Source organism: Saccostrea cucullata, unplaced genomic scaffold (genome assembly GCF_032062105.1).
Source record: "Saccostrea cucullata isolate Sc308-1 unplaced genomic scaffold, CSIRO_AGI_Scuc_v1 ctg3511, whole genome shotgun sequence".
NCBI classification, from domain to species: domain Eukaryota; kingdom Metazoa; phylum Mollusca; class Bivalvia; order Ostreida; family Ostreidae; genus Saccostrea; species Saccostrea cuccullata.
Genome location: NW_026925935.1, coordinates 5,445 through 18,045, shown reverse-complemented (window position 1 = coordinate 18,045; position 12,601 = coordinate 5,445). Strand labels below are relative to the sequence as shown.

General features: G+C 34.7%; 1 protein-coding gene across 1 annotated transcript; it reads right to left on the bottom strand.

The window, feature by feature from the left end:
• Window positions 1–309: 309 nt before the first annotated feature.
• LOC134270111 (uncharacterized) lies at window positions 310–4,933 on the bottom strand. Its single transcript, XM_062752290.1, has 2 exons — window positions 2,767–4,933; window positions 310–2,675 (listed from the first exon to the last, which is right to left on the bottom strand). The coding sequence occupies exons 1-2, from the start codon at window positions 4,931–4,933 to the stop codon at window positions 310–312; spliced, it is 4,533 nt and encodes a 1,510-aa protein (XP_062608274.1).
• Window positions 4,934–12,601: the final 7,668 nt, after the last annotated feature.

Below are 12,601 nucleotides of genomic sequence, written 5' to 3'. Positions count from 1 at the left end.
TAATTTCATCTCATGGGCATTTTAATCTAAATCTATTTTTGTCCCAATAACTTCCAAATAAAGAAAAAGTTAATCAATGTGATTTTAAATACATTTATTATATATATGAAACATACTGAAAGTTATTGGGACAAATAAGGTAGTTGATGAGTGGCAACCCTGATTTTGTCCAACCACTCTTGGCAGTTTGTAAATATTTAGCTTCCATTGGAAACTAAATATTTACATACTGCCTGTTTTGTGCTCGAGCGGGTTTTGTTTTACTATGCAATGTAATTAAAATGTAGTTCTGTCATTAGAATAGTTTGCTTAAGTCATATCTGCAGCACAATAAATCATATTATGGTCAGACCAATAAGCCTGAAGAACATCTGTTTGTAAATCCATAAAGTTGGTAAATATTAGGTCTAACTGTGTCTTATTCTTTGTGGTTACCTTGTTTATGATTTGCACACAACCAAATGTTTCTTTCATAAAGTTCAGGAAATGTGCATACTGACCAGTACTTAAATCCAAATTGAAATCTCCCATTATCACAGTCTTTTCATCTTTGTCAACAGATGGTAGCAACCTTTTTTTCAAGGTATCATAAAAAAGTTGAAGAGTACAAGAAGGCTGTTTGTATAAAACAACACACTGTATTGGAGTATTGGACAGCATAATTGAAATGATGGAAAATTCCACAGACTTGGAAGTAAAAGAGTTGTATGAAACACACTGTAATTGATTTCTCAGATATATGACAATACCATGATGTGGTCTGCACTGGGAAGAACTTGCATCATTCCTGAACATTGTAAAACCCTCTAAAGTAAAGTCTTCATCATAATCCAATTCACAAAGCCAAGATTCAGCTATACCAATAACATCTGCAGCCAAAACACTTGGTTCTGATTTTATATCAAGGAAGTGCTTGTGTAGAGATCTGGCATTGTTGAATAAAAATTTTATGTCTTTAAATACCGAGTATAGTGGTGTATATGAGAGTTGCAATCTATTTTCTCTTAACCTGTCCATCTCTTTATCAACAGTTTCATCTTTTGAAAGACTTTTTTCATTGAAATCCAGAATGAACAGACCATCAAGTGACCTTACTCTTGAGAGTGCAACATAATGTATATGCGGGATTCTGCGCTGCTTTGTCTGTCCTAAGCTGATTACTGCCTTTGAAAGAGTTGCTCCTTGTGCTTTGTGGATTGTTTTACCAGCAGATGGTTGCAGTGGAAACTGAACTCTCTCATATGTCTTTCTGTTATAAACAAATGTTCTTTTAGCTTCAAATATGGGAGTCCATGCAAAATTAACATTTGTGGAAAACAAATGCCTGTATTGATGTCTTCGTGAAATACCTATACTTGAATCAGCAAACAGTACCCATACTATGGCAGGTCTGAATTGTGATTGTTTATATTCAATGTATTTCACAACACATGAAGCACCATTTGTCAAACCGTCTGTAACATCAAGATTTACTGATATGTCATAGAGCATATCTACAGCAATAACCAAATTAGTTCTTAATTGTCCTGTAGATGCTGGGTTTTCAGGCAAGTTTTGAACTAGTTTCAATTTCACTGATGCAGAAAGTTTTGTCTGTGATAACACATCTGTGTCTGCTTTTACATTTACTTTATTCGTTGAAAGGTTTTCTATAAGATTGTTATTAAAACAATCAACAAACTTGTTCTCAATAAACAGATGAGGTGCCTCCTTAGGATAGTCTTGAGAGTCTTGCCTGATGAAACGTTGAGAAATGAGTTCTTTGTCTTCATCTGTCATCTTGTTTTCACGAAGTCTATTTAACATTTCTGCAAATCTAAGGTCATCCTTTTGTCTCATAATTTCAGTTAGTTCATGCATATAGAAATGTTCATGCCACAAATTGTTTGCTAAACTCTGACCAGGATTAGAAAGGTCTTTGAAAATCCACTTGTCTCCAACAGGTGGCAACTGATACAAATCACCAACAGCTATGATACTAATACCACCAAAGTCTTGTTTTCTCCCAGTAAGTTGTTGAAGTCTATCATTTATAAATGACAGCATATTATTGCCTACCATTGAAATTTCATCGATTATCACAACAGACAAATTCTGGTACTTTGCCCTAAATGAGTTCAGTTCATCTGCACTCATGTGCTGCTGAGTTTGATACATTTTTCTGTGAAAAGCTGATGATATAGTAGTCCCTTTGATGTTGTATGCAGCTTTGCCAGTGTGAGCACAAAGTAATATTCTAATATCATCAGGGTTTTCACCTTCTTTTGAGTACAATATTCTGTGTAATGTTTGAAAAATGGCATCAATAACCACTGATTTTCCTGCTCCTGCACCACCAGTTAGAAAAGCATATAATGGTTCACCTCTGGTTTGAATCCAGTTTGTTACATGATTGTAAAATTCCCTCTGCTTTGTATTCAGGGATTGCAAAAGTTTATAATACTGCTCATCAGGAATGCGGACAGCACTCATTTCTGTTTCAGTTACTTTTGAGGACAATCCAAGTTCTGGCCCAATATCAAAATCTCTATGTTGAACTGTATCAGGATCAAAATGAACAAATTCCTCGGATGGTTCAGAACCTATCTCTGAATCTTCTGCCTCAGTATGTTCTGTATTTGGTGCTACTATCTCCAGATCATCAAGATCTTCTTCAGCTTGAAGTCGAGCTTGTTCTAATTCATCCACAAATGCTCATACTGTCTTTGTTTCACTTGTATCATACATGCTTCTGCTTGTAGTGCTGTTCATAAGTTTGATGACTACCAAGTAGGTCAGCATTCTCATTTCTCCATGGCAGAAAGAGAAGAATTCTTTCTCTGTAATACTGTTCAGAATTTGTTTTTTGGCTGTAGCCTACATATCTAATAACTCGTTTGTTTTTTCGTCTCCTGATCTTAATTCCATTTTTCAAATGAACTAACACATCCTGATCAGTAAACTTCTCTTGCGAATTATCTTCTGGGTTATCATCATTCAATTCCTCTTGTATGTCTTTTCTGATTTCTTTTGGGAAAGTCACTTCCAATTCAGAAACAACATCAGCTAAACACCAATTTTCTAACTGTTTTGGTCTTCTTGCATACCTTTGAATCATACTATCTGCCTTAATATCAGTTGAATCCTTGGGTAACTCATTCAGTTCATCTTGATGTTTGAGTAAGAAAACTCTGTCTTCAGGTGGCGAGGTATTGATAAAAACAACTTCTCTACTGGCTTGTGCAAGTGGCATCTGAAGGATTAAGTAACTTGCCTCTTGTGCACTGACCTCAACAAAATTTAAGAACTTGTTTCCAATATGTCGAACTTGTCGCTTAAGATCCATATTTCCTTCTGCAGCTTCTTGAGATGCCTTATCTAGCATTGCACTGATTCCTCTCTGAGATTTGCTGATATATGCAACAATGTATGTGGCACAGGCATAAGGATCAAGTACAAACTGAATATCTAAGTTAGCATTCCAGGCCTTTAACACTGATGAATTATAGTAATTCACTCTCATCTCAGATGGACTTCTTTTCAGAAACATTTTGGGACCTTTCAAGGAAGCTCGAATACATTTTATATACTCATCTTCGCACATTTCTACAACAGTCTCTAAGAAGGACTCATAGTCTAAACTACAACCATCTTTGTAATCATTCATTTTCTTCTGAATATCAGAATATATCTTTCTATAATGGTCAACGTCAACATCCAAGGGTTCAAGAAGCATGGTCTTGGGCAAAGGTGGCAACGGAAAACCGAATCTGCATACAGATCTACCTCCTTTTTTGCAAGTTTTTGAGTGTTTATGTACTTGAAGATCTACAAGCTGCTTCATTTGAGAATCATTTTCCTGCAAACCACATGTGACATACTTATCTACATAAGCTTCTATTTCCTCATTGCTATTTTCTTTGTGCTTTGGAGCATCACTTGTCCATACCAGCATATGAATATGTGGCGAACCTCGGTTTTGGAATTCTACCCTTCGAAACACATCAGTGACAACACCTAGAGGATTGTGAGGACTTTTAAGAACAGTATTGATGAAAAGTTGAACTCTGTTGTCAAAGAATCTTGCACATGTCACTGGATCTTGTTTAACTAGTTTTGATTTATCATTCCAATTCAAATCGTCTAGTTCTTCTTGTGACAGGGTTTTTCCATCTAGTGTTGCCAATGTTTTCAACAGATCTTGCCATCTGGTATCAGCTGATGAAAGTGAAATAAACCAAGTTGGAAGACCTAACTGCCTAATCATGGCAAATACATCCTTCTTTTTAGATGAAAGATATGCAGGAGAATTTCGAAGTGTTCTAAATATATAATACCCTTCATTTAATCTGACAATTTTTTCTGCAGAGGATGGATTCAAAACTTGTTCTGCAGTGATTTTCTTACCGTCTGATTTACATCTTCTTAGTGCCAAATTAACTTTGTCACTAACTTGCTTAATTTGAATTTTCTTCAACTTAAAAAAGATGTTGGGTACAGATTGTGCTGCCCGTCTGTCAACACTGCGCAACTCCCATTTTGCAATATCACTGTAGTGTACTGGAACTTCTCTATCCTCATTTTCAATTCTGCACTGACCACAAAATATTGTTGGAAAACATAGATATTCTGCATCTTTATCTGTAAATAAACTTATTGGTTTTTGGTTTTCTCCAGGAGCAAACACATAGAGTTTATTTGTATCAATGTCTGCTTCATCAACAAGTGTATCAGAATTGCCCTGAATGCAGTCATCTGAAGTAATTTCACAAAAACCATCATCATTACTTTCTGATTCACGATCATCACTATCATTTGAACTGCCCATCAGTTCTTGTACTGTTTCCTCATTACTTTTTTCAATTTCGTTTCTCCAAGAATGATCTAACACTATACCAGAATCTTTATATAATGCACTATTTTTCATAAGCCATTGTAAAGCATTCATCACCATATTTGGGCGAACATTTTCTGTGAAGCATGCTGATTTGTGAGATAATCTTTTCTTTAATTTTACAGCTATAGTTACATGCTCATCTATTTGTCGTGGAAGGGCATTCACAGTTGCGGCTGAATATCAACTGGAACATTTACAACATTTCCTTTGACTGACATCTGACCTCCTCTTGGTAATTCTCTTATTTGCATAAATGGTATGCGTTGAGATATCAACCTCTCTTCCAGTGGATGTAATTTCAAAGCATCTGGTTGGTCCGGCCATTTCATTCCATTTCTAACTGAAAGTTTTGGAATTTTCTCATCTTTCAAAGCTGAACAGCAAGTTAAACATAGCCATTCTATGCCATCTACTGATGTAAATCCAGTACAAATACTTTTACTACTAACACTAAGATTAGTTGTATTTAGCTTCACAACACTTTTCCGAAACCAAGTCTGATGACAACATGTACACACATAAATTGGACCAATTTTCACTTCTTCATGAAATTTCTCTATACAATCTTCCAACGATTGACCATGACACCTTTTCTTTAATAAATTGTTTTCATGGTCTGTGAATTCTGCATCAAGCCTCCTTTTAGCTTTAGATACTCTTTCACTCTCTCTTTCTTTTTCTCTGTTATTTTTTCTACTTTCTTGTTTAAATAGCCGTTCTTTCTCAAGCTGCTGTACATTATCTCTTTTCTTTTGTTTTGCTTCTCTTTCTTTATTACAGAATCCTGTACTTTGCCTTGCCTTATTCATACTTTTTAATGTACGTTCTCTTTCCTTCTGCTTTGTTTCAGAATTTTCTCTTTCAGTTTTTTTAAAAGCAAGTTCTTTCTCTTTAAATTCTTTACTTTGTCTTGCCTTGTTCATACTTTTTAATGTACGTTCTCTTTCCTTGAGCTTTGTTTCAGGATTTTCTCTTACAGTTTTTTTGGAAGCAAGTTCTTTCTCTTTAAATTCTTTACTTTGTCTTGCCTTGTTCATACTTTTTAATGTACGTTCTCTTTCCTTCTGCTTTGTTTCAGGATTTTTTCTGATATTTCTCATGGAAGCAAGTTCTTTCTCTTTAAATTCTTTACTTTGTCTTGCCTTGTTCATACTTTTTAATGTACGGTCTCTTTCCTTCTGATTTGTCTCAGGATTTTCTCTTACAGTTTTTTTGGAAGCAAGTTCTTTCTCTTTAAATTCTTTACTTTGTCTTGCTTTTGTCATACTTCTTAAGGTACTTTCTTTGTCTTTCTGTTTAATCTGTGAGTTTTCCCTCCTTTTTTGCATATAGTTTCTCATATAATCATTTCGATTTCCTTGTGACGATTCAGAAAAGGTACACTTTCTAGACATGTTCCCTTGAAACTCAAAATACTTGTCAATTAAGGAAAGTCTCTCACTTCCTAAAATGGACACATTTGTTTTCTGTTTTACAGACACCGGCTGAATCTCAAACTGGCTCACCATTGAAATATTGCAACTTTGATAAAATGCAAACATGTAGTCCACAAGTTGATCAATGTCACTAAAAGTGATTTTAATAGCCCTACCATCAGCACATGAAAGGCCGTCCTCTCCATGAGAATGTGAATCAAAAAATACAGGACAGTTCTTGTCATTCACATATATTGCAGAGCAAATTCCTCCAACTATAATTAATCCCTGATTATACCTCGTAAAGAGCAGCTCAATACCTTCCTTCAAATTATTACTTTGGCATGACTGATCCCAATCTACATGAGTTACTGTTCCATAGATCTGTTCAAAATAGCTTATTTCATACTGGTTGTCATGCAAGTAAACAGACTTAGGAAGTTCTTGAAATTGAAGCATTTTTGAAACAAATTGGACAGTTGATTGCAATTCTGCAATTCTGACTCTAAATAAATCATCCCCAGCAAAGAGCACCTTATCGAGTTCTGTTGAAGTGGATGCATTTTGCAAAATGATAGACATCAAAGCATTGCATGTGCACTGAACTCCTCTAGAAAAAGATGGAAATAAATTATTTGCTTGATTAATTGTTCCAAATAATCTAATGCCCAAAGGCAAACTGGCAATGTTACTGGTGCTCAAAGGCAAATTTGCAATGTTATTCACACCCGAAGGTAAATTTTTAAGGTTTGTAGAGCCCAAAGGCAAATTTGCAATGTCATTCACACCCGAAGGTAAATTTTCAATGTTTGTGGCGCCCGAAGGCAAATTTGCAATGTTTGTGGTGCCCGAAGGCAAATTTTCAATGTTTGTGGCGCCCGAAGGCAAATTTGCAATGTTATTCGTGCCCGAAGGCAAATTTTCAATGTTTGTGGCGCCCGAAGGCAAATTTGCACTGTTATTCGTGCCCGAAGGCAAATCTTGTACTCTTTTTAAGGAGGCAGTATCCCCCCAGTCTTTAGCACTATTTTTTACGTGGCTAGCTTCCACGAGTCTCAAAGGTCCGTCAACTGTTACGTTAATCGTTGGGTCCTTCGTACTATTTTTTACGTGGCTAGTATCCACGAGTCTATTGTCATTGCTGGCACGACTCTGGTTCCCAATCTTCGCCACTGCAACCCGCCAGTTCTTCTTACGTGGCATGATACCAGGTTTCTGCAAAATACATAAAACAACTAGTAATTCAATCAGTATTGTTTGAATTAATATATACACCTATTTCTTTTACTAATGCCTTTCCCTAAAATAAGTAAAGAACCCTCTCTATACTGCACACTAGAGTTCAGATTCTGTGGTGTTTTCTACAGTTTATGAGTGTTCTGCCCTTTAATTAATATAAATTCAAATATAAAATTGAAATCCACAGTGTATTTCTCAATTTGTAATGAATTCCAGCATTCTAAACATTTTACAATGCCAAGATAAATAAACTGAATATTTAATTTGCACATATTTTCTCCACTGGAGTAAACTAGCATTTTCTGTAATAGTTAATTTGTTGTCTTTAAACATTTTTTATGAGGGTAGATGTTGCCTGCATGGGCAAGTGGTTCGAGCATCTGCTCTAGAGTCGCAGAGTGAAGAGTTGATCCTTTCATCACGGGTTCAAATCCACTGTGGGATGTTGAGACCAATCCTTCAGATGAGACCTCACCATATAAACTGAGGTCCTGTGTTGCAGTAGGTGCTGGCATTAAAAAGATCCTTCCCTGCTCAATAGCTTTGAGTGCCGAGTATAGCACAAAATTTGTAGTTCTCCACCGGCAAGTGGTGGCATCTCCATATAAGTGAAAAATCCTAGAGAGGGATGTTAAACTACATGCAATCACTCAATTAGAGGGTAGTTGCCACACACCATATATTGAAAATTAAAAAGCTCAAAAGTTTAGTTAAATTAACCCTTTTATACATTAAACTTTTCTCAATTCAAAACAAATGTGTTTGTAAAAGACTATGCGCCCGTCAATAAAATAGTATGAAAAAGAATTTTTTTAGTGTATAGGTCACAGTCAAGGTCACACAATCATTGGCCTTCATGCCCTTTGAAATCACTTAATTAGTGGAGTATGCTTACCAAATATGAAGTCTCTATCTCCTATGGTTCAAAAGTGATGGCGAAAGTTCCAAAAAAGCTTTTTAGCATATAGGTTTAATACGGTCAATGTCACAAGGTCATTGACCTTGGTATTATTTGAAAGAGCTTAATTTTCAGAGTATGCATACCAAATATAAAGACTCTATCTACTATGGTTCAACAGTAATGACAAAAGTTTTGGAAAAGCTATTTTTAGCATATAGGTCACAATCAAGGTCACAAGGTCATTGACCTTTGTGTTAAGTGAAAGTGCTTAATTAGTGGAGTATGCATACTAAATATAAAGTCTCTGTCTTTAACAGTTCAAAAGATATGGCAAAGTTTAAATTTGACAACACACAAACGGACAAACAGATAGACAGGAAAAAAACAATATAGTCCGGAATCTGTTTCGGGTGCATAAATATATTTTGCACTGGTGTACAGAGGGCCCTTAATATGACATTTGTCCTTGGGTGAGACACAAGTTTAGAGCTGAAGTTTCAATATGAAAAAATAGCTGAACTTTTCTCAAGAACTGTATAAACACAAAAAATCAACCCAATATAAACCCATGCCATTGTTTTTACATTCAAGTGTGTATAATCTCTTGTTATAGGGTGTCAAATAGGGAATAATAAGTTTCACTCTAAAACACAGAAGAAACTCAAAGAATCTATAATTCTTTTTTTTTTCATGAATAATTGGTATTATGTCAAAGTAATCTAGTAATGGCACTCTAATATAATTAATTTCTAATCCAAATCAAAGCCCTAAACAAGCTAAAGTGGTTCAACTTTCTTCAACAAAATATTGGTAACTAGAAATATAACAAGCTCATAAAATTAATACCCCCAACTTGTGCAATTTTTATTAATGTGAACATTTCCATTTTGTAAATGTGACAACTAGTTTACCATAAGACCTTGGTTAAAAGACACATCTTCTGGTCATAAGTAATCTTTTAATGAAATCTGGACACACAATGTGTCTTCATTAGATTGAAAATTATAGATTTATACTTTTAATATCAGTGTCCTTGAATTTGCTGCATTGATCTCAGATCAAGATCAAGACAACCCCAGTTCAAAAAAAAAAAATGTTGGAATTATGATCTTACGTTGATACTCAATAACTAAGCTGTACTATGGACAACATTTATACTTTGCCTGACAGTGACCTTGATTTACCAGAATGACCTTAGGTCAAAGTCAAGACAAACCCTCTGGTCACAATCTTTATACTTAGTATGAACTAATGATCCCCAATTACAAAGTTATATACCCAACAATAATTTTAATCTACCAGACTTGGAACATGCTGGAATGACCTTGAGTAGAGCACATGATATACCCTCATGTCATGAAGAATTTTTGTAGCAAGTCTGAGCTTCCAATGGTCATGATGGTTGTTCCTTACAATGTTAATGACTATACAAGAATTTTGTTTTCTGTAGTGACTTTGAACTTACTGGAAAACATACAAGCTGTACTAAAGTAAATACACAAATACTCAAATTATCTACCAAAACTGCTTCTGAAGAGATGAAAAAATAACTTATGCTAGCCGAGCTTTTCATATTCGTTATCAGTTCTTACTACTCACAATTCAATTAAACTACGATCCTACATGAAAATTTAAAAAATGTAACACCAAGGAAGCTAAAATGTTATCAATAAATTGAATTTTGAGTCACACAGTGTCCTTAAACTGCATTTAATGCAAAAACTTAAGCACTTGGAATACAGTAAACATGCTTACAGTGAACACGCTAATAATACATTGACACTTACAGTGAAGTGATTTTAATTCCTCATGACTTCACTTTAAAATATAAAACTAGATTTGTTGTAATGCTATAAATGCCCTGCAGGCAGACAATATCTAATATGCCCTATTTAGTTTTAAATTTGTTTGCAATTTCTACAAAATCAAGGGGCAAAACAAAGATACCTAGAAAGTTTGTAAAACACTTATGCCACCCTTTTCCGCATAACTGTCAAAAATGACTTGATCGTACCACAAACAGAACTTCACCTAGATATTCTTATGATAAATCTGAATACCAGTACCAAATTTCATAAACTCAGTCAATGCAAATATACCTATACTTTCATTTTAGATTTACTAGCCTCACAGCAAGTGACAGGCTAACGCAGTATAGATTTATGATAGCCCGACCTCTAAAATTAGTAGGCCCTGCTGTCTGTAATTGCATGACCGTGATGTTAATGTCCCCATTTTTCACAAGTAAGGAAATCTAAAAGGTCAAGGTCAAAGGGTCATGGTTGTTGGTATCCAGTGAAAGGTCTTTCAACAAACATTACAAATGTGAAGTATAAATGTCCTGGTGTCTACTGTTCAAAAGTTATGGTCAACGTACAATTTCTTAAAAAGTAGGTCAAACTCCAAGGTCAAGGTCAAAGTTATTGTTATCAAATGAAAGGTCTTGTCATAAAGATCAAATAAGTAAAGTCTGAAAGCACTAGCTCTAATCTTTAAAAGTTATGGTCAAGATTTGCTTATATAAAATAGGTCAATCTCAAAGGTCAAGGTCAAAGGATCAATGTTCTTTGTGTCCAATGAAGGGTCTTCTCACAAGAATTACATATATGAAGTATGAAAGCCCTAACCCTTACCGTTCAAAAGTTATGACCAAAGTTAAAGATTTTTCACAAGTACGGAAATCTACAAGGTCAAGGTCAAAGGGTCAAGGTTGTTGGTATCCAGTGAAAGGTCTTTCAACAAACATTATATATGTGAAGTATAAATGTCCTGGTGTCTACTGTTCAAAAGATATGGCCAAAGTAAAATTTTAAAATTTTCATGTAAAAGTGGGTCAAACTCCCAAGGTCAAGGTCAAAAGGTCAAATTTGGTGGTACCCAAAGAAAGGTCTTGTCACAAGGAATACACATGTGAAATATGAAAGTCATAGCTCCACTAAATCAAAAGTTATGGACAAGGTTAAAGTTTTTGCGGACAAACAGACAGAGAGACAGACAGACAGATGGACACGACAAAAACTATATACCCCCGAAACTTCGTTTACGGAGGCATAAAAATTCATTCTGTTAATAAAGCAAAACTTGGTTATAACGAAGTCAATGGGACCTATGAAATTTTTACTTCGCTATATCCTTAATTCGTTATATCCATGTGAGAAATTTGTTAAATTTATATAAATGGGGATCCACGATAACTTCTCTATATTTGTGAATTCACAATATCCATGTTCGTACTAAGCAGTTACATATGTTCACATTGACATTATATTTTAGACAGGAGTAACATTGCGTAATGTTATAAACCTTATAAAATTGCAAGTACTCTCTGGAAATAATAAGTTTATTTTTTCATACAAGCAATTATTGAATTAATATTGTAAGCTGTGTATTTGGAGAGTTAATTTTGTCCTGCACTCATACTTATTAGCATACCAGTAATTTCATTTGCCAAACTGCTCTGAGACTCTGCAACTTATTTAAGTGTTTTTTTAAATATATACTTATTTGCTAGTAGCCAGGTGGAATCCTGAATGTTTTGCACCGATTCTGTTTCACGCTGAGATGGTTCGTGCCTATATCAGTGCATAACATCCCATGTTTTATAGTTAATATTCAATCACATTTGGGTCCATTATTTTTCAAATATATGATATAAATGTATGTTGTGTGTTCAAATTCATGACTTAATAATATGCAATGCCAAATGTAGTGGATCGTGTGCAACCAGATCATAAGGAGAAAATTTATTTACATCATTTATAATTATATTGTTGATTGACGTTGGGTAATCCATGCCAGCAATAATTACCTATAATTAGATGGCAGTACTAGAATTAGCATTGTGTTAAAATAATTCATAATTTTAAATACAGACATAAATTATTTACGTCTCTGCTTCAAATATTTCATCTTCTTGAATTAAAAAAAAATATCTTTTAACAGCTGTTAAATGAAATTAACTCAGGAGCACATTTAAGTATTTTGAGTGAAACAATATGGGGTGAACAATCTCAGCCCAAAACAGAGTTGGTGCAAAACAGTGCAGGGCTAACCCTGCATAGGTGCGAACCATCAAGTTACCACCAAGTGCAGGAATAAATGAATTAATAAATATAAACTTAAAGAATCAACTGACAAAATAATGAACATCTTTTTTTGAGTACTTTAATC

Excerpts from the sequence above, each read along its gene's own strand:
- LOC134270111 (XM_062752290.1), bottom strand. The coding sequence starts at position 4,933 with ATGGTGATGAATGCTTTACAATGGCTTATGAAAAATAGTGCATTATAT. Across the intron at positions 2,676-2,766 it reads TGAGAATGCTGACCTACTTG|AACAAGCTCGACTTCAAGCT; the intron begins GTAGTCATCAAA and ends TGGATGAATTAG.